The 25,710-nt window shown below is 37.1% G+C and overlaps 2 protein-coding genes across 2 annotated transcripts; both read left to right on the top strand.

The window, feature by feature from the left end:
- Positions 1-3,331: 3,331 nt before the first annotated feature.
- On the top strand, positions 3,332-6,015 carry LOC113692327 (inositol oxygenase 1). Its single transcript, XM_027210719.2, has 11 exons — positions 3,332-3,502; positions 3,662-3,797; positions 4,004-4,085; positions 4,272-4,476; positions 4,652-4,711; positions 4,826-4,878; positions 4,992-5,114; positions 5,239-5,308; positions 5,430-5,508; positions 5,610-5,691; positions 5,795-6,015. The coding sequence occupies exons 1-11, from the start codon at positions 3,469-3,471 to the stop codon at positions 5,819-5,821; spliced, it is 951 nt and encodes a 316-aa protein (XP_027066520.1). The 5' UTR covers positions 3,332-3,468; the 3' UTR covers positions 5,822-6,015.
- A 1,207-nt stretch (positions 6,016-7,222) lies between these two features.
- LOC140008434 (uncharacterized) lies at positions 7,223-25,595 on the top strand. The gene is made up of 22 exons (XM_072052737.1): positions 7,223-8,311; positions 9,000-9,115; positions 10,618-10,826; positions 13,101-13,220; positions 14,210-14,338; positions 14,448-14,573; positions 17,160-17,215; positions 17,348-17,447; positions 17,710-17,827; positions 17,987-18,196; positions 19,329-19,656; positions 20,037-20,130; positions 20,615-20,723; positions 20,989-21,260; positions 21,397-21,524; positions 21,720-21,954; positions 23,139-23,327; positions 23,452-23,741; positions 23,829-24,012; positions 24,150-24,392; positions 24,967-25,058; positions 25,152-25,595. Exons 1-22 carry the CDS (start codon positions 7,458-7,460, stop codon positions 25,297-25,299), a joined length of 4,350 nt encoding a protein of 1,449 aa, XP_071908838.1. The 5' UTR covers positions 7,223-7,457; the 3' UTR covers positions 25,300-25,595.
- The last annotated feature ends 115 nt before the right edge of the window (positions 25,596-25,710 follow it).

The following is a 25,710-nucleotide window of genomic DNA, read 5'->3' as shown; positions in this document are numbered from 1 at the left end:
AGAACTGTACATGCTATGTGTTGCGGTGCACCTGCACCTTATTTTAGACACGTTTTCTAGGAAAGTCCATAAATTACGTGCAGAATTCATAGCTGACAATGTTAAATGTTGTTCTCTACACTAATTTATCAGCTCCTGAATTGAATTGAAAAATCTCTCCTTTTGGGTCTCCCTAATACTAGCATTTGCATGGGACATAGACCTATTACTCTCCTTGTTCTCATAATGGCCGAACGTACACCATACATGGAGTTCGTAAATGCTCTAGTTTTTTTTTTTTTGCCCCTAAGACAATAGAATCTATTTTAAATCTACTCCTATTTTATATTAAAGAGAGGCGGACCTGAAGAAATCAAAGACGAATCCAGAGAGGAATGACCTATCACCGATCCAGTTAGATGCCTACACATTCGTTGACGAAATATTAAAAAAAAATCTAAATTTTTTGAATGCAAGTCAAGAGATTTGATCTCTTATCAGAGTTTTAAAATTTTCTTAGTGACAAGTTACTTGGATGAACGCTCTAGCTTGTAGAGAGAGAGAGAGAGAGAGAGCCACTGGCACTTGTGACGTCGTCTTTGCACTAGTAGACGAGTTGCATCGTAGTGGTCATGCTCTTTACAGCTTGGCAAATTCACTTCACCACCAAACTCCTATTACACACGTTAGAAAGTTGACGAAAACAAAGTGCACGACGCAGCAGCTCACGCTGAAAGGGGGAAAACGCAAAAGATTGAAAACAATGCTAATTGATGCGATGCACCGTTTTGTATCAAGATTGAGATCCTCAGCTGTTGCAGAGTGAACTACAGAAGAGAAACTCAATCCGTAGTATCATGATTAATTTGGTTATTATTAGAAATATCCGGGACATAAAAGATTTAGGTATGAAGAGGATATTAGTACAGGGTTCATACATATTTTCGTCTTGATAGTAATTAAAAGCTTCGTAGGTCGCTGTGGAGGCCAATTGTGGATTTGTCACCTCAGCACCGTTTTGGGTTAAGACCCTGGTGGTGTACTTTTGAGGGCTTCCTCAGGATTCGAACCCTTGACCATTAAAGTTTTTGAGTTGGAATGCCTGGTACCACTTGAGCTACTGAACAGCCTACTCCTTCGAGTGATGGGTCCGAGGGGAGTGCCAGGACCAGCATACCTCTTTCTTCCTCGACTTCCCATTTTTCCTACAAGATGAAATGTGACATCCCGTCTGGTATGCATTGCAATTTATATCACGTTTATTCACTGTTTAACCTTTATGTCACTCAATAACAGTTTCTTTCCCCGCTTCGAACTCAAAGACCTTAAAGGTCAAGGGTTCGAATCCTAGGGAGGCCCTCCAAGGTACACCACCAGGGTCTTAACCCCAAGACGGTGCCGAGGTGACAAATCCACAATTGGCCTCCACAATCATTTTGTGTATTTGCTTTTCTGATGCGGATTTTGAGTTTTGATTTTGTTTTATTGAAAAAGTTAGTTTACACGGGCTAAGTTAAAGATGTACAATCATAAATTTAGTTTACTTAAGTTAATTGATTAAATTATATAGTAATGCATGATAAGCCTTTTATGTCTTACAAAGAAATTTGTGACATTACCTAACCTATACTTTATGCAAAATTAGATATAATTGAAAAAAAAAAGGCAATGTTTTGCAACGAAAAATTTGTGGATTACACTCATTTTTTTCACCTAATAAAAGTATAACAAAAAGAAACCAAGCACTCAAAACTTCTTTTTCAAAAGGATGAATTCGTTAGAACTTTTTTAATAGTTTGCTAAAACAAAATTTGTGAACATTTATTTGCCAAACGAGGTCACAACCATTATATATTGCACGAAGGCAGCATTCTTTGCCTTCAAAATTCTATTCTTGTTGATATCTATAAGGGATTGTACTTGATTGATGACAAATTCAACATTTCTTGACTTATATTGGCTAAATAAGACACCAAAAAAAGAAGAAAACGTGGCTATATGTTCACTAGATGAGTTAATAAGATGGGTTTTTGTCCCTCTAAATAGTGGATAAAAAAAAAAAAGAAGAAAGAGAAACAAATGCCGAAAAGTTGGTCTACTTCCTAATTAACTTTAGAGAACTAGATTTAATAACTTCACCAAAAAAAACACAAAATTAGAGATCTCATTCGGAAAAGTATAAAAGTTAGGCAAAACATTTTCATACGTGAAAGATGAGTTGAAATATATACCGCAAGAAAATAACCAATTGATTCTAGATTATTTCCTTAAAAAGAGAAAAAGAACTATAGGTTAAAACGAATAGATAATCAATATTACATCCTAAAATTAAACTGCTAGATAAGAATATACCTAATTTTATCGACGAAGAATGAAGCATTATCCCCCTTCCATTTGATGATGATTGAACCAGTTAATTGGGAAAACCTGTGCTGCTCTTTTAGGTGAGAAAAAAAAAATGAAAATCTGTGAGTTGCGATAATATATAATCAAAATAAGTTGTTGGTTTTTATAGTCATTGGGAGTCAATTAAATTGCTCCATGTAGAAATGCGTTATTACAAAATTTTCTGTATATGGAGTAATATACTAATATAATTATTACAGCACGAGCAAATTCTCAGTAAATGATGCTATATAATTAATGTTTATTATTACATGTTATAAAGCTATTAAGGGAAGAGTTTTAAAAAAACCAAAATCAAATTATCTAAGTGTCAATAATGGTTTGCATATGGAATATTTTTAATTAAGGGTTCCTCAACCTATATTTATTGCTTCTTTTTTTTTTTTTTGAAGCAAGTTATTGCTTCTTAATTCATAGCCTTTTTTTTTTTGTTTGGTAACTTTGTGAATCATCAAGGTACAGTTGTGTGTCGGTTATTAAAATTAGGACGCTGGGTGCAGGCCGGCTGAATTGAATAATGCAATTTGCTGGACGGATTGACTTTTGTATCAGCCGAGCGATGACGTGTCGAGTTTGTGGACGTCGATAACGCGTACTTTGGGGTCAAAATGATGATGTAGATGACACCAAGTTGCAATTTCCCAGCTCAGTCGGACGAACGGTCGCCGTTCCCACCAAAAAAACAAGTCCAAACATCGTAGGAGATGACTGGGTTCCGCGTCACTCGGCCCCGTATTTGCAGCAGATTAGATTTAATATCCACGTATCCCTGACTCATCCTCCGTTTGTTTTCTCTTCAAGATAAACGAGGTCAGGTTGCACCAGAAGTTTGCCCGATTTGGCGGGATAGAAGCCTAATAAAATAGCTGGAACAACAAAAATTTCCAGTCAAGGACTCCGAGTGGTTTTTCAGTTAAGGACTCCAAACACTCCAATTCCCAAGCAAGGACATTTTTTTTGTCCGACTGTATAAATACGTTCATTTCTCCGCCCTCATCATGCATCCCAGTGATTTCCATTCTTCACTCTTTTGTTCTCTTTTTCTTGTGATTGTGCTCATATTACTCAACTGTTCGTGGGAATATGACGATCCTCATTGAGCAGCAGCCTGACCTCGGTATTTCGTTCTTTCTTTCTTTCTTTTTTTTCCGGGTTGTTCCGTCTAATTCTTGATTTCCTGTGCTTTCTCAATAATCCTTCATGCCATTGGAGGCCTATTAATTAATTGTACCGCTTGCATTTGCCTTTCTCATCCTTAAATAATTAAAACCAGCAGGTTTCCCAGTGGGTGAAAAGAATATCCCTCACGACACCATTAATGAACTTGTATTGGATGGAGGATTCGTTATGCCCAAAACGACCTCAGACGGATTTGAAGCTCCAGAAATCAACTCCTTTGGTCACTCCTTTAGGTTTGTACTTGCAGCGTCAGTCGGTGTTGTTTGTACCTCGAAGATCACAGTATAAATTTGCTTCTTGATATTATTGTTTTCTCTGGAGACTAAAACAACTGCTCCTCTCTGGAGTCTGGATCACATATATTCAAAAAAAAAAAAAAATTTTTTTTTTTTTAATCAAAACACAAATTTAATTTTGTGGCATGCCGATATGTTTGCAGGGACTATAATGCAGAAAGTGAAAGGCAGAAGACCGTGGAGGAATTCTACCGCGTCAACCACATAAACCAGACCTACGACTTTGTAAGCATTAATAGTACTATTCCGCGTATACTGTCAATAATCCACGAAGTGAAAATCAAGTCGGGATTATTAATAACTAATGTACGTAGGAGATCGAGTTCAGAGGATGAGATTTTCAGGTATTATTATTATTTATTATGAAGGGAAGATTAGTAGTAGTAATAAGTCTGCATGGAAATGGGGCAGGTGAAGAGGATGAGGGAAGGGTATGCGAAGTTGGATAAAGCAGAAATGAGCATATGGGAGTGCTGTGAACTTCTCAATGATGTTGTTGATGACAGCGATCCTGATTTGGATGAGCCCCAAATTGAACATTTGCTGCAGACTGCGGAGGCTATCAGAAAAGATTACCCTAATGAGGATTGGTTGCATTTGACGGGACTCATTCACGGTATATAATCTGCCTACTTATTACATTCGGATCCTGCTCTCAAATGATACACTGCGATGCTTTATCATTGACTTATTCACTACAATTTCTCTTGATCTCCATCTTACTATTGCAAAATCTATAATTAAGGTTTTTTTTTTTTTTTTTTTTTGTGGTTTCCCTTCGACAACAACAGATCTTGGAAAAGTTCTTCTGCATCCCACCTTTGGAGAGCTCCCGCAGTGGGCTGTTGTTGGTGAGTGCCGTCTGAATCTGAATAATAATCATCAGCGTTACCATTTATACTTTTCAGCTGTAAAATTTCTATAAGCACAGTGCTCTAAGTACATTTGCCTTCAACACTTTTCAGGTGACACGTTTCCTCTTGGTTGTGCTTTCGATGAATCCATCGTCCACCACAAGGTGCTCTTCTAAAACTGAACCTGCCATGCCGTGCCATTTATTGTTAGGTAACTTATGAATTGGATCACAAACAAATGGAAAATAATCACTTTTTTTTTTCTAATTTTTTGCAGTATTTCAAGGACAATCCCGATCACAGCAACCCTTCCTACAGCACCAAGAACGGGATTTATGAAGAGGGATGTGGATTGGAAAACGTGGTTATGTCTTGGGGCCACGATGATTACATGTATTTGGTATGCTTGATGAAATCATGCATCTTCGGAGCTCGAGACCTTTTTCTTGGTTTATTTTCTTTGGCATCTTATGGTTAACGAAGTTCTTATTTATTTATTTATGAATATATATATGTATATGCAGGTCGCTAAGGAAAACGGAACAACATTGCCGCCGGCAGCTCTTTTTACTATCCGCTATCACTCTTTTTACCGTAAGCAGTCTTTTTTCAATTTACACTGAAAATTCTACACATTTTCTTAGTTAGGTAGGGTGGTTAGATCGATGGAGGAGGTTCGGTTTTGTTTCTTCATTGAGCTGTGAATGTTCTGCAGCACTGCACAGGGCAGGAGCATACACGCACTTGATGAATGAGGAGGATCATGAGAGCTTGAGGTGGCTCAAAGTTTTCAAGTAAATTTCCCCTTTTCCTCTCTATACAACACAATGGGATCTTGATTTCTTTCGTACGACAAAATCATAATTAACCCCATCTGGTACTATGTTTTGTGCAGCAAATATGACCTTTACAGCAAAAGCAAAGTCCGGATTGATGTCGAAAAGGTGAAGCCATATTACCTCTCCCTCATTGAAAAGGTGGGTGCCTGATAAAACAACAGTTTCTTCAGCTGAAGCTATCAAATATAGCAGTTTCTGTGTTTTGCTTGCATTTAACATCGAAACTTTTGATCGGGTGCAGTACTTCCCAGCAAAACTCAGGTGGTGAACAGATCGAGATGTAGGATATCAACTGCAAGAAAAACAGTGGAAGCAGGAGATTGGATGATGGATTCTGTATCGAGAAGATGTGCAGAAGCCTTCTCAGATTATTTTACCATTCATTTGAAAATTTGTGTACAACTCGCTTTATTGTATTTTTTCCACCGTACCATTAATGAAATCGAAGCATTTACAATTTTAGCTTTTTTATTCTTATTAAAGCTCCAACAGCATTTTTTAATAAAAGCTTCATTCATCAAGACCAGCCATTATTGATAAGAGTTTAAAAGTCAAGTAAATTATGATAACATGCATGATTACCTACTTCATTTATTTAAAATATGCAAAGGGCAAATGGGAAGGCAATCTAAAGCTAGCTACAGGGGAAACTTGTCATTGTGTGGGTTGTATAATAGTCGCAACTTTTAGTTTGTTCCTTTTGTTAGTGTTTTTCAAAAATTAGTTTTTTAAATACAATAAGAAATTTTTAAAAGGTAATCTAAAAATTAGTTTAAGATTTTAAAAAATATCTCAAAATATATTCTAGAAACTCTTCTACTTTTAAATATCCCAAATCCCAAAATATACTTTAAAAACAAACTCTGCCTGTTACAATAAAATTTTTCAAAAACACCCCTCAAAAACAGCTAATCCAAACGGTTAATACTACATAATTTTTAATCCTGACAATCTGACTTTCCTTTTTGCTGCAAATGATATACGTTCTTTAAATTCAAAAATATTAATTTTATAGATCATTGTCACAAAACCGTACAACTTATTTAAAAATCTTGATTGAGATTCTTTACGATCACAGTTTGGCAATAGAGAGAACATTTCATGATATGAAATAAATACTTTGACATTTGATCGTTGGAATTGAGTTTTAAGCATAAATTTTAATCGATTGTAAAATTTGTTATTTTTTTTTTAAATGTCTTAATATCTACTTTTGCTGTTTATGCGTCTATGTTTATTGTATCGTTGTCTACATTACATGCAAAAAAACTGATACTAACATAGATGTTATGACTTGCGATGCAATTATTAGTGGCAATTACACATGCCTTCACAAACACAAGCATACAACTGACTTAATTAGTAAAAACATTAATCAAATGCAATTATGCATGATCTCACTCTCAAACTTTCCCTCGTAGGGTTTGGAATCTTCTACTGAAGAGGAAAAAGAAAAAGAAAAAAAAATCAAATCGAGGGCACAGTTCAGATTTTAGAATGCGATCGTTCCCGCCCCAAACTTGTGAGTAAATGGAGCAGTGGAAATGTGGTAAGATCCATGGCAAACTGGGCCGCAATTCCCCGCAAACAATCCAAACAGTGGAAGCGGGTCGGTTTTACTCCGACTGGGCAAGCTGCAGGAATCCAAAAGAAATCAAGCGAAGCGCACAAGCATGACCTCTTTCGAAGCCTCTCTCTGCTGTGTCCACCGATTCCGAACTCGTCGCCTTCTCTCCACCCATCGTCCTTTCTCTGCCATTCGTCTTTCTCCACCACCACCATTCAACATTCATCCACCCCCTCTCAATCCCAGAGACGATTTTCTATAGACATACCGCTGCTTCATAAAGCTGCATGCATATAAAATACATGCATAACGTTCATGCGCATCGTACCTCTCTTTTATGCACCTTCTAGTTTTCCGACGATTGTTCGAAATGCCGCCGCCATTTTTTCGCCGTTTAACATTTCTCCTAACTTTTCACCTTACAATTTTGAACCCTAGCTTTCCTCCCGCGTCCGCTTCTCCCTCCGATTTCTCGATTATCGATTACGACACAGCCTCCGACTTATTTCACCGCGATTATTCCCCACCGACGCCGCCTGCACCGCCTCACCCTCCCCCGCTATCATGCGAAGATCTTAAAGGTATCGGCTCACTCAACACCACCTGCCAGCTTAATTATAGCTTGAACTTCACCAATGATATTTATGTTCCTGGAGATGGCAATTTATTCATTCTTCAAGGGGTAGTTCTAGCTTGCCCCAGCTCAGGTTGCTCGATTGTCGTTAATATAACCGGAGAATTTAGATTAAACCCTAGCGCTAAGATTGTAGCTGGTTCCGTTTATATTGAGGCCGGAAATGCTACTTTATTTACTGGATCGGTGATTAATTCAACCGCATTGGGAGGTGAGCCATCCATAATCACAGGGACTCCGACTGAGGCTCAGGGTGCCGGTGGGGGATATGGAGGGAGAGGAGCAAGTTGTGTGATGGATAATAAGAAGTTACCTGAGGATGTATGGGGAGGGGATGCGTATGGGTGGGACTGGTTGATGGAGCCGTGGAGTTATGGGAGTAAAGGAGGTACTACTAGTAAGGAGGATGATTACGGAGGGAAAGGTGGAGGGAGGATTTGGATACAAGTGAAGGATAGTGTGGATGTTAGCGGAGTTCTATTAGCGGATGGAGGGGATGGTGGGACTAAAGGAGGAGGAGGTTCTGGTGGCAGCATTTACGTCAAGACTCGGAAAATGTAACGTAATTCTTCTTCCTTTTCTGTACCCCCAATATCATTTTTTGGGTGTTGACTAATGTAATTCTTCTCCACTTTTTTGTACATGGAAGGTGTTGGATTTTTGTTGTTGTTGGGGGGGGGGGGGTGTTACACTTCCCCTTACCTTAGCACTTGCCACGTCTAAGTAGGTTCATCTTGATACTTGGAGTAGTAGTCAACATTTTTGTTTAGAGAAAAGTCCGAGAACAAGAAAGGGCAAATATTTGTATCATTTGCAAATTTGTAATGTGTTGGGTAGCATTAGTTACAGATGGGAGGGCTATCATGGTGAAATCTTGCCAAGTTATCTACATATGGATCACTCCAATATGGTTCCACTTGGTAGGGTCACTGAGATGAGTGACCCAAGTTGGTTCGCCTGGCCACTTCAGTACTGAAAATCTAGCTTGAAAACATTCAACTGCACAATTTTCTAGTAAAATTTTGGTCAATATGCAAAAGCTGGCTCTAGAGCCTGAATTTGACAACCCTCATGGTGAATTAGGTTTATTGAGTTCTTAAACTTCATTGTTGTCACAGTCTGACTACTTCAAGGATTGGAACTCCCTAGCCATTTGTTTTTGTAGTTTGAGCATGATTTAAATTTGGTTGTGGACATGGTTGCTTGGAACATATTATGATTCTAACTGTATACCGTGAAGAGCAGGTCAGGAAGTGGAAGAATAAGTGCTTCTGGAGGTAATGGATTTGCTGGGGGAGGAGGGGGAAGAGTTTCCGTCAATGCTTTTAGCCGGCATGATGACCCTACATTGCTGGTTCACGGTAGGTGTTAATACTATTTGGTTGTTTTTGCTATTCGTTTAACATCTGTACCTATACATAATTGCTTACTGGGGCAATCTATGGTTAGATTGAGCGGGATATCTTTCTTATAGTAGCTGTTTTTAATCCCCACCAGGTTATGGGTCAAAATGGTTGTCAAACATCTACTTTAGACTTGGGAATCAGGGACAAACGTATCTGAACGTTTTTCTGCTCATCTGATGACTTTTTCTTTTAGTCGTTCCTTACACTAGTCTATTTATTGCCAAATTGTTTTCTTTTGATTGTTCTTTGCAGCCCTATGATATTTACTTCTTTCCTTCTCCTGATCCATGATTACATACAAAGGGAAATGTAAAATTCTCCTGACATATCATTTGATCCACTTCTTATATTTCTCTGCTTCATGGAAGTTTGTCTTACCATGAACGAAAAGTTGGATCTTCAATTTATCTGTCTTCGACTCTCTTTGGGTATACACATACATTCTCAACATGCTTTGATGAAGCCTTATGCTAACTTTCTATACGTAAGTATTTTTGCATTCAGCTTCATCCTGCGTGCAAGTTTAAACTGCAGGTTATCATTTCCTTCCGATCTTCCTTACAATTTTCCTACCATCATTAGGTATTCATGAGTTGTCTTATAATTGCATTCATTAACTACTGTTGAATGCTTCCCAATTATCTTAACCTAATTTATCTTGGTTGTTCTGGTTACTCATTCCTGATTTTTGGGACATCAAGCCATCTCAACTTACCTTGTGCTATTATAGAGATGCATCAAGCATATTAGGATTTCAATACATGGCATAGTTGGACAAGTACAATGGAAGTGGAATAACAACAGAGATTTCAGTTGAGAGCATGACGTGATTAGATAATTTGTTTTAGTGGAGCATATAATGAGTATTTCCTGATAATCAGATAAGCTTGTTGAAAAGATTAATACAAAATTATGAAACCATGAACAAGCACTGTTGGTTAAGTGGGGTATCTTTGTTATTATTACTTTTTACCTTTTCCATAAGTCTCTCTGTGTTAAATAGGATATCTGATATCTTAAGTGCGTTACATACTTAATGATTGTTTCTTTGGTTTTCACGCGTACTTGTACTAGACCATAATCTACCAATAAGTCCAAAGATGTTTTATTGTGTGTATCTGTGTGTTGGCAAAGACACCATTTGGCTATATAAATTCGTTTCCTTCTTTAAGGGCTGTATCATGCATAGATTATTTCATTACATCTCTTCTTCAGTAAGCTCCCTGCTTAGACCTGTCTATTTTAGTGCAGTGAGTGACGTAACTTCCTTTTTTCTTTTTAAAATTTTTTAATTTTCTGCTAGTAATCAATTCTCCCTGAATGTGTTGCATGCAAAAAGTCTTTGTCATCAACCTTAGCAATTCATGCATTGCATGTTTACTTACTAAAAATGCTTCATAGAGCAAGGTTGATACTTAAACCTGAATAATTTTGTCACAATTCACTCATTTTTGCAGGGGGAAGAAGTTTTGGCTGTCCAACAAACGCTGGCGCTGCTGGGACATTTTATGATGCTGTCCCTCGAAGACTAATGATCAACAATCAAAATATGTCAACGGATACTGACACGCTTCTTTTAGCATTTCCAAATCAGCCACTTTGGACAAATGTTTATATTCTGAATCGCGCTCGGGCTACAGTTCCTTTGCTTTGGAGTCGTGTACAGGTCATTGAGTAGTCAATAATTCGTTTGCCTTATAATCTCTTTCCTGTTATTTGCATTCTTTCCCATAGTGAATTATTATTTGATGCATATGTGTAGTTGATTCAGGGATGTATCCTCATTCCTTTTTGCGTGGGTCATTATTTTTGAGACTTCATGAGCCAAACTTATTCTAGTTGGAGCTGCAAGTTAATAATTAAAATATCAATACTGAATGTAAATGCTTAGAGCAATCATGATGCATATGTACACCTTTAGGGTTTGTTTATATAGTTGCAGATTATTTGGTAAGAGTAATCTGTTGAATGAAAAACTTTTTGTGGTTTGCAGTTTGCTAAAATTTTTGGGGAAATTTCTTTCTCTTTAAGTTCATGAGAGTATGCCAGACATAGTAGGTTTATGAGAGTACACTAGACATGGTAGGTTACCTTAATCTAAGGACAAAATTTGGAGCACAAAGTTGTGGTTTTTGGAGGCACTTATTACATTTTAGTGTCAAATGGTATAAGATAGTGAATAATAATGTCTGTTAATAATGCTATTCCAGTTCTGGAGTCAAAGAACAGTTGTGCCTAGAATTTACTCTTAATTAAGTTGTATTTCGTTTTACTTTCTTTTCCTTCTGTTCTATTTTTTATCTATCCTCATTTATTCCGTCTGGCGGAAAAGGAAAAGGAAAAAAAAAAGAAATTCTCTTTTCTTTCATCATCTTCTGCACCCTGAACCCCAAAGAAGAAAAGGATCCTTGTACCTATCAGTTGTCAATGGAACGAATTGCCATAAATTGTCCTATTAATATAATCCTGCTTTATTTCTTTTGCATAAAATTTTATTTTCGCCCCTGTAGCAAAGGATCCTAAACCATGGTCACCTTATGGTTGAAACAAGTGTACCTTTTACGCACTTGTCCATTACACCAACCACACATCGTTAGATTTTCTAGTAAAGTTGATTGTCAAAGTTTTCAAATGAAAACTAACAGGTTAGATGGCAAATGTGCCTTTGAACTTTTTATGAGGCCTTTGAATTTTTTTTAAGTGCTTCTATTTTTTGTTTTGCTGTCTTTTGCACATCCTTCTTGTTGTTGCTGTTGTTGTTAAGGATTGTAAACTTTGCCATCTTATGGTTCAAAAGTGCACCTTTTACACTCTTGTTAAATATGCAAATGGAAAACCATTAGATTTTCTGGTATAGTGAACTGTTAAACTTTTTGAATTAACTAACTGGTAAAATGACATATGTACTTTTTCAGAGTCCTTTGTGGTTCTTTGAAGTTATTCTATTTTTGCCTTTTCCTTTCTTTGATACATTCTTTTTCTTCATCCTCCCGCTTTCTCTTTCCAGAAATCCATCTTTTCAGCGTTCTCAGGCTGCAGGAAAAGTTCCATCAGCCATTGATCACCACATTGACTTCCAACAAGCATCTTTCTGTCTGGATTATGTAGCCTTTTCCTATAATCCAAAGCTGCCAGGGTGAATTCTGATTGCTTAGAAAATCATTTGGGCAATGTACATCAAAGGCTAAAATTGTCACTAGACAATGCCAGAGCATGAAACGTTAGTTGCTTTTTCAGCCATTGCCCCGCCTTTGTAATTTGAGTGGCAGTGATGTGGAGAAGAGAAGTGATTTAAAGTAGGATATTGAGTTAACTCTTTGACTTTTCATATCTAATTTCATCAATTCTAGTGCCTGGAATTGTAGTAACTGGAATTGCACTAGTTTAAATCCGGAGAATTCCTTTGTCATCACTTAGCAGCCTTTCCATTTGCCTATATGTTAAATAAAACAGAAAATTTTCTGAAAAGCAGCTAAAGCACACTAAAATGCACCTTGAAGGGGCAACACATGCCATTTGTGTTATTCATCAATTGGCATGGTGGCACTCCATGAATGCTAATACAAAAACATTGCCGCTCAGACATCCAAACACCAACATGCCACAAAATGCCTCAAACTCTTGTCAAATTGTGGATTTGAGTGTGAGCTGGGCGCTTCAGAGTAGGTTATCTTTGAGGTGATCAGAGATCAGGTTGGTTGGTCAATAAGTGAGAATTGAGACCATTGAGTGAAAATATGACATTGTTTAAATCAAAATGATCATCTGGCCAAACTTAGTCTTTTGGACCTTAAGTAGTGAGACGAATCTGTGAAATTTCTTTTTTGGAGTAACAACTTATTCATTGTGGTTTTTCTTGATTTATTTGCTCATAAGTGTTGACTTTACTTAAAACCATTTACTTGCATTCACATTGTTTAAGACTGCATGCTTTGTATAGGTTCAAGGACAACTTAGTTTGTCATGTGGCGCAGCTTTAACCTTTGGACTTGTACATTATGCCTTATCAGAGTTTGAGTTGATGGCAGAAGAACTTTTGATGAGTGACTCGGTGATTAAGGCAAGTGATATCATTATTTTCTTCTTTGAAGCATAAATTTTATAGTTCATTTCGGTTGAGGTCTCAGATGACTACTAGGTCAGTGCTTGTAAATACAAATACGTCATTCTTTCAGCCAAAATTGGAGTTTATTATTAAGTGAAGTGTCAAGGTCCCAGTTACGGGGATCACTTAATTTTGCAGAGATTTTCTTCCTCAGGTTGAGTAGAAGTAATTGCTATTTCAATTGACAATGCAGTGTGATTGTACCTCTTTTTTAACTCTATGACTTCAGTACTATTTTTATGCCTGAAAGATTTGGAGTCCTGACAAAAAATAAACTATGGTCATTAATCTAATTTAGACACCTCATAATATCTACTTGCATGCATAATCTCAATGCAGTTGTCAGAGCTTGTGGCATATAACATGATTATCTTTTCTGCCTTTTCTTCCTTAGAAGTTAGAGAGAAGTTTAGTATTTTGCAAGAATCTTTTTTGAAATTCTTTTGTATTTAGGGTCCCGAGTGAAGAATCATCTTAGTTCATGCTCAATAGTTGCAGTCAGATGGAAAAGCTCCGTCATTTATGTTGCCAGTTCAGGCAACTTAATGACTTTTATAGAAATCTCTATGTTGTGGTTGTCTATGTATATGGATTATGCAAAACAGTGATCACGGGCACACCCGATGCATGTACACTTGGTGAAAAATGGCACTTTGTTTTCATGCAATAAGAGTCATGCTGAATATCTTCAAGTTCATGGTGTTGTTGCTTTGTGTTCTTGCACCATTTTACCATTCTGTCCTAACTAATCATTCTGAATAATTCTGCAACGTAGAACTGCTTAGTACACTGTTAATGGTTGGACATGTGTGCTCTTCCTTAATATATATTACCATTTTACAGCAATTATAGGTGATTTGTTATTTATCCTTTTTAGGTGTATTTTGTAAATTTTTCTTAAGCCCTATTTCTTGTCCTTCACTTTCATTTTTGGTTACTCATAGATCTATGGGGCATTGCGAATGTCTGTCAAAATTTACTTGATGTTGAACTCCAAAATGCTTATAAATGGTGATGGAGATGCAATTGTTGCAACATCTTTGCTTGAAGCCAGCAATTTGGTGGTACTTAAGGTAAATTTCTACCAATTTTTTATTTAATTTTTTAATTTTCACCTTAAATAAAAAATTGTTTACATTCACCTTTAATTTCTTGTGTTCGATAAAACTTATTAACTACCAGGGATCATCTATGATACATTCGAATGCAAATTTGGGAGTCCATGGACAGGGTTCATTGAACTTAACTGGACCAGGAGATCTTATTGAAGCCCAGCACTTGGTTTTGTCACTGTTTTACAGCATAAGTGTAAGGATCTTGATAATTATTGCATTCTTCTGGGAGGCTGTAACTAAGCTAGTCTCCTGTGTTTATAGCAGCATGGTTTAATTTGCTTTTAGCAATTTTTGATTATGAACATTCTCTTGATCATATTTCTTTTCCTATTCAAGTTTGCATATTGACTAACCCCCATGAGTATTCGTCCAGAAAATGTATTCAAACAGTGTTTAATTTAATTAATCTGAGCTGCTATTATTTTTCATCAGTTTCTAACTATCTGCCAGATTAATGTTTAATTTGACTACTGGCTCTCTATATATGCACCTTTCACACTTCAACATTTTGAAATAAGCAAATTCTGAACATGCCATGAGGGTTAACTGACCAATCAAAAAATTCTTGTTTATATTTGATTTTCTCTTATTTTGTCATAAGTGACATGTCCTTTTTTGGAAGATTTTCACTTATTTTGTCATAAGTGACGTGTCCTTTTGTGGAAAATTTTTCTCTTATTTTGTCATAAGCTATCTGTCCTTTTTTTGGAACTCAGGATACTTCACCGATTTTGGTTTCAGAGATTATTTTTACATAAAGCGCACATAAAATAATTTTGAGCTTTTAATATCGACATGTCCTCATATATAACCTAAGCATTGGGTACATTGTTTTTGAAGAACTGGCTTTTGTTGGAAGATGTTTTGTCCTGCATTTGACCCAAGATCTTTGCTTTCTGCTTTTTATTCTTTTTGTGGAAAGTGATGCAATTTGAAGTTTTCTAAATGGGCAAAAAGCATATCTGTTGAGGCTTGTTGTAGTTTATGGATGAGCGATTCTCATGCTGTTGAAAAGGGTTTTCAAACATACCTTTGTGATTGCTGACACTTGCTTCCACTTGTTGATAGGTCTTTGAACTTTAGTTCCCAAAATGTTGTTACTATGCAGTTTTTTTTTTTAATAAATTTAAATCAGTAGAACTACATTTGCACACTTCTTGGTTTTTCCTGTAGCTAATCTGTTGGCATTTTTCTATTGGCTGGACAGAAATTTTTTTCTTCAAGTTGTGGAAACCAATTCCATAGAGATTCTGTTTTTTGCAGATTAGAAGCACAGCTTGATTCATCTTTTATGTCTTCTTAGTTTAACCTATTTGAGAGTTCAGTTTGGTTAGATTTAATTAGTTCCTGCTTTATTTGGACCTCAATAACTAACTAGTTTTTTCTGTGATGTCAAACAAATAAAATAAAAGCAATTTTCAATGCGTTCATTAGTTCAAATTCTTGGGATAAGTGAAAGCTAAGAAACCTTCCATTCTTGTAGTAGCCACTGCTTTGGTCCTACTCCTTGCCAATTCTCAGCCCCATAATCTCCGGGCATTTATAATCTTAGAAATATAAACAGATAATATCACGCTTTACTTTGAACCTTGAGGCCCAAAGATAAAATTTTGGTGAAACATTTACTATTCCTAATTTAGCTTTTTACACTAAAAACCTCATTTTACTGTCCGTCCAATCCTACGCTATATGGCCCAGTGACTGGTTGAATTGGTTAGGCCCTGTACCTTATCTATGGAACTTGTATTCTGCCTTGTCAAGTATTGCTTTCTAAGTATGCTGTCTTTTTAAGAACTTAATATCAACTATTGCTTTCTAGGCGTGCTATCTTATTAATAACTTAATGTTTCTATTCTTTCCTTCCACAAATAGGTTGTTTGTATGTTTTCAGTTCACCATATGAGTTACCTTTTCCTCTTCTAACAAGACAGCTTTTTCCAAAAATAAAGTGGCTGTCGGATTGCGAATAATAATTGGAGTTTGAGGGTTACTGAAAAACTGAAACATTTACGTAGGGGAAGAGTTGAAGGGAAGAAATCACTAAAAAGTAATTATATGCTGGATTAGTTAATTGCCATGTGTTCTATCCCAGTTTGAACTGGCATTGCTGTTATATGCAAAGTGGGAAAGACATGGTATGTCCACCTTGGATTCCAAATCATGTTCTTCCCATAATACAACTCTCCCAGGTGTACAATACTTAAAATTGAGATAATTACTTGTAGTTTGTTTGTCTAGATTGCTAAGAGCAATATTTTATAAAAGGAAACTTAAAACTTCTTCTCCAAAGGATTTAAAATAATGAGAAATTTGCAAACGGTAGTATGGGAGGACCTAATGTAAGACTGGGTGAAGTTAAAATGGACATAGTCAATCATGATTGGACCTTATAGTTTTTCTTGCTTGTCTTGTGTTCTTGAAAAAGCCTCAGAGCTGAAAAATGTTGAAATGTTGAGTGGAATTTAAGTTTAGGAAGGAGTAGGAGATCAGGACATCTCTGTTATCTCTTTATAGGATTGTGGTATCAATCATTAGTAGCATGTGTCTAAACTATTGTAAAGACTCCATGTTTTCCTTTGTGCCTATTATTTGTTGACAAATGATGTACCTTGTGATGATGTTCTCCAATCCATAGGTCATTTTAGGCATTTACGAGGTATGAAATGTGTCCATGCTGCTTATATCGGCATTATTCTAGTTTCTTAATTTAGAATGTGATGCTGTGGAATATCATTTGTGGGACGTAGCCTTATGTAAGTCTCTCTCTTATCATGTGAAGGTTGGGCCTGGATCTGTTCTAAGAGGGCCCATGCAAAATGCAAGTAAAAGTTATATGTAAGTGCAGATTTCATTGTACTTGACCTCTCTTTCTGTGGCTCCTCCCCCTCTTCTCCTTTTATATTTTTCTCTTCTCATCTGCAACTTTTCTGTAATGGTTTGAGATGCTTGTTAATTCCTTGTTTTCAGGGCTTCAAACCTTCAGTGTCATCTACGGGATTGCCCTGTGGAATTGCTTCATCCACCTGAGGATTGCAATGTGAATGCTTCATTGTCCTTCACTCTTCAGGTATTCAAAAGATTCAACACTCAAAACCAGAGTATATTTAGAAGTAGAGAAATATTATTTTAATGAGACTGAGCCTTGGGTAAGACTCATGAAAGATTGAAGAGCAAAGGGTCTCCCAGGGAGCCTTATTAACTTGCGCCTGAGTGAAGCCTTTTCTATACATTAGTTTGAAGATTCGATTTGCTTGGTCTAGGGAGGTGTTGCGACTTTTAAGCTTTTTGCATATTTTTAGACTAAAGTTCATAGTAAGTTGCTTGTGCAGATATGTCGTGTCGAAGATGTAATTGTTGAAGGCCTTGTAGAAGGATCCATTATTCACTTTCACTGGGTCAGAACAGTAGTTGTAAAACCCTCCGGAGAAATAAGTGCATCTGGGCTGGGTATGCCTTGTCTGCCAGTCTCTCACTTTATTTTTTGTTACTGTCTCTGCTTCAATTTCTTCATTTTTTCTCTAATGAAATTACAAGATTCTTGAAACAAGCTGCAAGTGATTTATCGTGGAATTGTATGAAGCATGTTCCCTTGATTGGAATATGCAGGCTGTATTGGTGGCTTGGGAAGAGGTGAAGTTTTGCCCAGTGGTCTAAGTAGTGGAGCAGGACATGGTGGTAGGGGTGGGGATACATTCTATGATGGCAGTTACATTGCTGGTGGTAGTGTTTATGGTGATGCTGATTTGCCTTGTCAACTTGGTAGTGGAAGTGGAAATGATAGTTTACCTGATGCAGCTGCTGGTGGTGGTATCATTGGTAAGCTTTTTGAAAGAAATAAATTTTGAAGAATATATTTAGAATTGTAGATTGCACTGAACCACTGGAAAAATGACCTTATCTCAATTTGCTTGTTTAAACGATTTATTACATCAGTTGCCTCCTTAAATGGTTAAACTGAGTCAAACTAGTTTTACTTGTACTTTACAATTTGATCAAGAATATTCCTAACAGGCAACGCCTCTTTCACATTTGAAATCTTGTATATCTTTTAGGTGCATGTTTGATTACGTGATCTTTGTTACCAACCCACATTATCTGGAGGTATTTGATTGTATGGAATAGCTCAGATGGGCGATTGATGCAATTGACATTTCAAGGGTACAACATGTTATAAGAGCATAGTTTGACGGAGCAAAGTGTAGTTTACCTTTAAAAAAAAAAAATCTGGAGTCGTGTCAGAGTTCTTTCAGAACAAGACTTTATTATGATTCCAGGATCATACTTAGCGTCTGGCTCAGGTGTTTATGGTTTAAAAATTATAGGAAATCAAAATTTCAATGACTTGCTTTCAAAACTTGCTTGTTGGCTTGAACTTCTTAGGATCTGAATGTTGCTGTTATTGCTTCCTTATTATCAGTTACAGAACTAGCTGAGATCTGTGGCTGAAATTATAGATGAGAATCTTCATAGTGTTGTTTGTTTTTCATCATCAGTTGCATTTTTAACACATTTAGACCGTCAAAAAGAATATTTCACATTTGCATTTTTTTAATTGAGAGGGACTAGTGGAAGGTCCAGTTGTGTCTTCTCACTCTCTCTATCTGAGCTTAGTGCTTTTTGCTTTTTTTTTTTTTTTTTTTTTGTTTAGTTCTGAATATTACATGTGATATGTTAAACTTGATTGATTGCCCTTTCAGCATTGATCCTTCTCTTTTCCACCTTAATGTCTCAAGGTATTGCCTCACTTTATACAGTTAAAAAGTTTTGTTAAGAAGACCACAGGTGGTTTTTTGTCACTCACTAGTTACACTTTTTTATAGATTCACATATAATATTCTTTATTATTTTTGCAAACTGATGTAGAATTCTGGCCATTGACATGCCATGCTCAGGTTACTTAGATTGAACGCATCTTGATAATCGTTTGATTCTCACTTTCTCGTGTCAGTTATGGGTTCACTGGAGCATTCGTTGTCACTTTTGTCTGTCTATGGTTCACTTAAAGCAAATGGAGAGAACAAGGCAAAGTATAGTAGAAAGCTAGAGGGTGAGACCATTTCAGAAGCAGGTGGTGGGGGTGGATCCGGAGGAACCATTCTTCTATTTCTTCATAATTTGGCACTTGGTGATTCCTCTGCCATTTCAGTTGTTGGGGGATTGGGCAGTAGTAATGGTGGTGGTGGAGGTGGTGGAAGGGTTCACTTTCATTGGTCAGACATGTCCATGGGAGATGAATATCTGCCTGCAGCTATTGTAAAAGGAACCATCAATATTGGGTTTGTTTTGAACCCTTCATGCTCCTTTGATTACTGTTTTATTAACATTTAACCCATGGATTTTTTTAGTACGATTTGTTATTTCCACCTGAATTTGATTTGAGGGATTTCTAAAGGGAACTTGAACCTTCGGAAAATTAATCTAAGAACTTCAAGTTTAACTATTCTTTTCAGCATAAGATTATAGGTCTTTGAACTTAAGTTTTTTTCCAAGTTTTCAAATACCAGAGTTCGGGGAATTCTTTTGATGTGGTTTTCAACTGGCATTGGGTGTTAAAAAAAAAGGAGTAAAGGGTGTATCTTCCAATATTCTGGAGGAAATTCTTGTCTTCTACTGTGCTCGCTACTAACGGGGCGCATGTCTGATGATGGAATTGCAGAGGAGGATTTGGTCGAGGAATGGGTCAAAATGGGGAAAATGGAACAGTCAGTGGAAAAGCATGCCCAAAAGGGCTGTATGGGATATTTTGTCAGGTTCGTTGCTGCTTTTGCTAAACTTGGTTCTCTTGGGTGCTTAGAGAACAATGAAATTTTGAACACCTAAAGTTGGATTCTGCACAAAGTACAGTTTCAACTATAATAGGAAACTCTTTGAAATACACTTTCAACTTCAATGAGTGGCTCTGTCAAATACACTCACTTTTTCTAGATATTCTTGGTAAGCCTTTTGACACTTACAATTGGAATTAATTTTCATATCTTATGGCTCCTCATGTTCATTCAAACTGTCAAGGTGATCATCCTTGTGCTGTTTATCTAATGCATAAATCAAGTTGCTTTTTGATGCCTAAACTTTCCCACCATCTTTGAGTACTTATTTCTTGCCTTGTAGTCATGACGGACATTCCAGATCTTCGATTTCAGCCCATGCTTGTATTGGTCTAACTAGTTTTACTGTATTGGTGTTTCTTTTGGTTTATTCTGTAAAGCTGCATTTTCAATTTTTAAAATGGTACAGGAATGCCCAATTGGAACATACAAGAATGTAAGTGGATCTGATCAAGCCCTTTGTCATAAATGCCCATTTCATGAGCTTCCACGACGTGCTACATATGTTGCTGTTCGAGGTATTATTATTGGTGTTCCATTTGCTTGCAATGCAATCATGCAACCTTTCTTCCCTTGTTCTCCTTCAATTGAAGATTCCCTGGCCTGTCTGCATTCGTTGACTCGAAGATGTGTAATACAATATAGTTTAAAATTCTGTCTTTTAGTTTTGACATTTTTTGTATTATGATGTAAATTTTGAAACATGATATGCATTAGTGAACTCATTGAACTACTTTTTTTACATGGCTGTACATACTTCTCATGACTTTCACTTTTATACAGGAGGTGCTACTGAAACGCCTTGCGCATACATGTGTGTCTCGGATAGATATCACATGCCAAACTGTTATACAGCCCTTGAAGACTTGATTTATGCTTTTGGTGGACCATGGTTATTCGGTTTTATCCTCCTAAGTCTCCTTGTTCTGTTAGCTCTTGTTTTAAGCATAGCTAGGATGAAATTTGTCTGCGCAGATGAATTACCAGACCGTGTGCCTACTCGCCGGGCCTCACCAATTGATCGCTCGTTCCCCTTCTTAGAGTCACTGAATGAGGTTGGGTTTGCTTTAATATTGCTGTCCTCATTTCAGATGCTTCTTCCGTTTCAATTGCATTCATGCTTAACTTGTACATAATTTGCTATCTTCATCATTTGGGTATCCTAAGCATGATAAATGTTTGCTGTCTTAGGTTTTAGAAACCAATCGAACTGAGGAGTCACAAAGTCATGTGCACAGAATGTATTTCATGGGAGCCAACACCTTCTGGGAACCCTGGCATCTTCATCATTCGCCACCTAAGGAAGTAAAAGAAATTGTGTAAGTTTTCTATCATTGTTCCTCCCAGAAGATAAATGCTATACATTTTTTTCTTCGACTTTCTGTGCTTAGCTCAAATCCTTTGAAGCTGGAAGTTTTGCTGAAGCTGATGTGGATAGTTGCTAGCTGAATGTATCGTTTCTTTAAATTATTGGAATGAATTCAATCCTTCTGCTATGGCTTTTATTTTTGCAGATATGAGGATGCCTTTAACAGATTTGTGGATGAAATCAACTGTTTAGCTTATTACCATTGGTGGGAAGGTTCAGTTTATAGCATTTTTTCTGTTTTTATGTACCCGCTTGCCTGGTCATGGCTTCAGTTCCGCCGGAAGAAAAAGATACAACAACTACGTGAATTTGTTCGATCAGAATATGATCATGCTTGCTTGCGCTCTTGCCGTTCACGTGCTTTGTATGAAGGACTGAAGGTTCATCAAAACCACTTCTTCCTCATTGACAATTTTTGAATATAAATTAGCTTGTTGGTCTATGAACTTGCATTGATTTCAGATCTTAGTTACAATAGTTGCATTGATTTTGGAAGTTTGTCCTTCACTCCTGAATAAGTACATCAAAGATGAGGGTCACATGGGAGTTACTGATGAAGGATTTCAATCATATTCTTAAGCAAAACTATTGTTATTGTATCCTCATAGAGTTCCAACTTTGAAAATTCTGCTGCGGCTGGGAAAGGTGGGGTTGTTAGGAGTTGAATTACGATTTTTAGCACATTTCATTATTGGAAAGAGATATTGAAATTTTATTAGTTATTCAGAAAATTTTTTTGCCCTCCAGAAATTTTCCTTGTCTTGAAAGAAGTGTGAAAAAGGTAAGAGAACGGCAATGGAGAATTTAAAATGCTTAAACCCTGGAATCCTTTGCTATGACTTGATCACTGATACTGTGAGCAGATCAAGAACTAGATATTTGTCTGGCAAAAGCATAAAAACTGGAAGTTTTGGAACTACTGCTATGGTGGAACAGCAGGTAGCATTATGCATAGCACCAGCCAAGAATGTGCCATTTTGGTGCTATGGAACGAGATGCTGCATTATGGCGTAGTCACAGCCATATAAGTGTTTCACAGCCACCTTTGAATTAACTTTGGCTAAGGATGCTTGGGCTTCAACAGGAAAAATTCATGAGAAACCATGTCCAACACAGACTTGTGGTTTTATTATGTAATTCAATGGGCTTCTTGAGCTCATTGTTGATTGCATCATACCTTTTTTTCTTAAAATTGCTTATTGGGTCTGTTTGATGCATTTAATTATGTACAACCATAAAACGACCAGTTTCTATGGTTAGGGGTATAGTGCTTTCTTTTTTTTTTTTTCGTTGAGAATGACTTCCCCCTTTCTTGCCAACCAAATAGTTCTTTTAATCTGTCACTGGCTCTGTACTTAAGCACAGGCCTTTTAGTGCCATAAGAAAAGATCACGCTAATGTAGCTGGGCTAAATGTCAATGTTTTCTCCCAAACCTATATTTCCAATATAAATAACGTAAAAGCTAATTTTAATAGCATTGATCTTCCTTTATTTACAAATTTCTTCTCTCTCATAGTCTATGTATTTTCTTGAGGAGTTGATGATCAGTCTCTCCTCTTGTAGGTTGCTGCAACTTCTGATGTAATGCTTGCTTATGTGGATTTTTTCCTTGGCGGTGATGAGAAAAGGGATGACCTCCCTCCTTGTCTTCATCAGAGATTTCCAATGTCTGTTGTTTTTGGGGGAGATGGATCTTATATGGCTCCTTTCTCTCTTCAGAGTGATAACATTCTTACTTGCCTAATAAGCCAGGTTACTCTCAGATGCTGATTACCATGATTGCTACTAGGGTTCTGTTGAATCAAATTGTATCCCTTTCTTTTCTGCTTGTGGTTCTGCTGAAGGCCCACTGACAGTTCTTAGCTCCACATTGCAGTCAGTTCCACCTACAATATGGTACCGACTAGTGGCAGGTCTAAATGCCCACTTGCGTCTAGTTCGCCGTGGTCATTTCAGGGCCACTTTTAATCCAGTTATCTGTTGGCTAGAGACACATGCAAATCCCACATTGAAATCCCATGGCGTGCGTGTTGATCTGGCTTGCTTCCAACCTTCAGCTTCTGGTTATCGCCAGTTTGGACTTCTTGTATGCACTATTGAAAGTGAAGCTTTAAGATCAGCAGTTGATAGACCAGATAAACATAGCTTACTTGAGAAACAGTCAAGGTAACAAACTCATATATATATATATTAAAATATCATTGATACCTGAAATTGAGGTCCCTAACTTCTCCTTTTTGTTTAACTGTGCAGCTTGCCAGGCACTCGTTGGAGGAAAGCACTGGATCTTGTGAGAGTCAATGAACCTGCAATATCACATAAAAGGATATCTGAAGAAATTTTGATCACCAAGAACCTTCAGATGCTTAATGAGAAGATGACTATTAGTTTTCCTTTCTACTATATAATTCGCAATACAAAACCCATAGGACATCAGGCATGTTTTTACCTGCCCAACCATCTTTTATGAAACTTTTCTGACTTAGGAGCTCTCTCTCTCTCTCTCTCTCTGAGCACATGTATGTCTCTGAGCATAAATAAAGCTGTCTTTCTCACTTGTTTGAATTATTGCAGGATCTTGTCGGTTTGGTAATATCAGTGCTTCTTCTAGGAGATGTTAGCTTAGTCTTGCTTACTTTGCTTCAGCTATACTCCAGTTCAGTGTTGGACTTCTTTTTGGTCTTGTTTATTCTTCCTCTCGGCATTCTTCTTCCATTCCCAGCAGGAATCAATGCATTATTCAGTCATGGACCTAGGCGCTCAGCAGGTTTCATGCGTGGATATGCACTATGGAATATTACCTCAGTGATAAATGTTGTAAGTAGCATTGTACCGATTGCCTCCCCTAAAGAAAAAATCTCTGCCTTTTTTCCATTATTTGACCTGTATTCACTTTGACTGTGTGTTGATTGATGAACTAGGTACCATAATTTTTCCTGAAACTCTCGATTCTCGAAGACGCCCATATGAACTATTCATTCATAAGACCTATGACTACTACTATTTATACATGTCCTTTCGATCTTTTTCTTGAACATTTAAACTGGTCTGAAGTTAGAAAAGGTTTAAGCACTAGCATTATGCAAGTGCACGGTATGTGTAATCCTTATCTAAATTTGACTTGCATAATTTAAATACGGATCTTTCCCTTAATTGATTACTGTCGCGGATGCTGAAAGAAACTTACACTTGACACCATGCAGCTTGGCCTCTCTAGATCCTTGAAAGAAATCCACACTTCACTTTTTCTTGTTCATTGAGATAATGGGAGAGGTCGTCGAAGTTCAGATCTTCTGTGTCAAATGTATTTGTGTGCCGTTTCATGATAAGGTTCCATTTGTCTATGCTCCTTAAATATGATGCTTATTGTCTTTTTTGTGGTTGATATCAGGTGGTTGCATTTGTATGCGGATTTGTCCATTTTAAGACCCAATCCTCATCAAATAAAAAGCATTGGAACATTCAATCCTGGAATTTTACCCTGTAAGGATCTCTTATTTCTGAAGTTGCAAGCAGCAACTGAATGGCTTATGTCTGTGTTATTAGCAGAATTTAACCTGTGTTGTGCTGTTGCAGGGATGAAAGTGGATGGTGGATGCTTCCTTCTGGACTGCTCCTGTGTAAAATATTCCAGGCGCGGCTGATTAATTATCATGTGGCAAACCTTGAGGTCCAAGATCGGACATTGTACAGTAATGACCCTGATGCATTCTGGAGGTCGTGAACCTGTGTCTCAGAGCTGGCTGCCCAATATGTCTTCCCCGTTTCTAATTGTTTTTTGCCTTTGTATCCTTCATTAAATGTGATCTAATGGACTGGCCAGTAGTGTACAGGACTGCAAAGTATGGGGTACTCTTTAGGAGTAGGTAGTTGTTGAATATAGATAATGAGGGCGTGCGTCAATTTTTCGTTCTGCAGTCTGTTTTGCGAGTTGTACCAATGTAGATATGTACATTATACATGTACTGGTTCGGGCATTCTCACAGACAAAAAAGAAAACATCGAATATGGCATTGTCAAGTGTGCAGCTTTTTGTTTTTCCTTTCGGCTGAAGCTAAGGAATGTAAATGATTGGAGCATCTATTAAACCGATCAACTCAATTTTGCCTATTTGGCAAAGTGGAATTTGATGATG

The sequence above is a fragment of the Coffea arabica genome, chromosome 6c (genome assembly GCF_036785885.1).
Source record: "Coffea arabica cultivar ET-39 chromosome 6c, Coffea Arabica ET-39 HiFi, whole genome shotgun sequence".
Lineage (NCBI taxonomy): Eukaryota > Viridiplantae > Streptophyta > Magnoliopsida > Gentianales > Rubiaceae > Coffea > Coffea arabica.
Note: the sequence above shows the minus strand (reverse complement) of the source record. Positions and strands in the feature narration are given on the sequence as shown.

What these genes read in the sequence shown, in the direction of transcription:
- LOC113692327 (XM_027210719.2), top strand. Translation starts at nt 3,469, where the DNA reads ATGACGATCCTCATTGAGCAGCAGCCTGACCTCG. An exon ending in TAAACCAGACCTACGACTTT is followed by an intron (nt 4,086 to 4,271) that starts GTAAGCATTAAT and finishes GAAATGGGGCAG; the next exon opens with GTGAAGAGGATGAGGGAAGG. An exon ending in TTTGACGGGACTCATTCACG is followed by an intron (nt 4,477 to 4,651) that starts GTATATAATCTG and finishes CGACAACAACAG; the next exon opens with ATCTTGGAAAAGTTCTTCTG.
- LOC140008434 (XM_072052737.1), top strand. Translation starts at nt 7,458, where the DNA reads ATGCACCTTCTAGTTTTCCGACGATTGTTCGAAATGCCGCCGCCATTT. An exon ending in AAAGGAACCATCAATATTGG is followed by an intron (nt 19,657 to 20,036) that starts GTTTGTTTTGAA and finishes ATGGAATTGCAG; the next exon opens with AGGAGGATTTGGTCGAGGAA. An exon ending in CTTTGTATGAAGGACTGAAG is followed by an intron (nt 21,955 to 23,138) that starts GTTCATCAAAAC and finishes CTCCTCTTGTAG; the next exon opens with GTTGCTGCAACTTCTGATGT.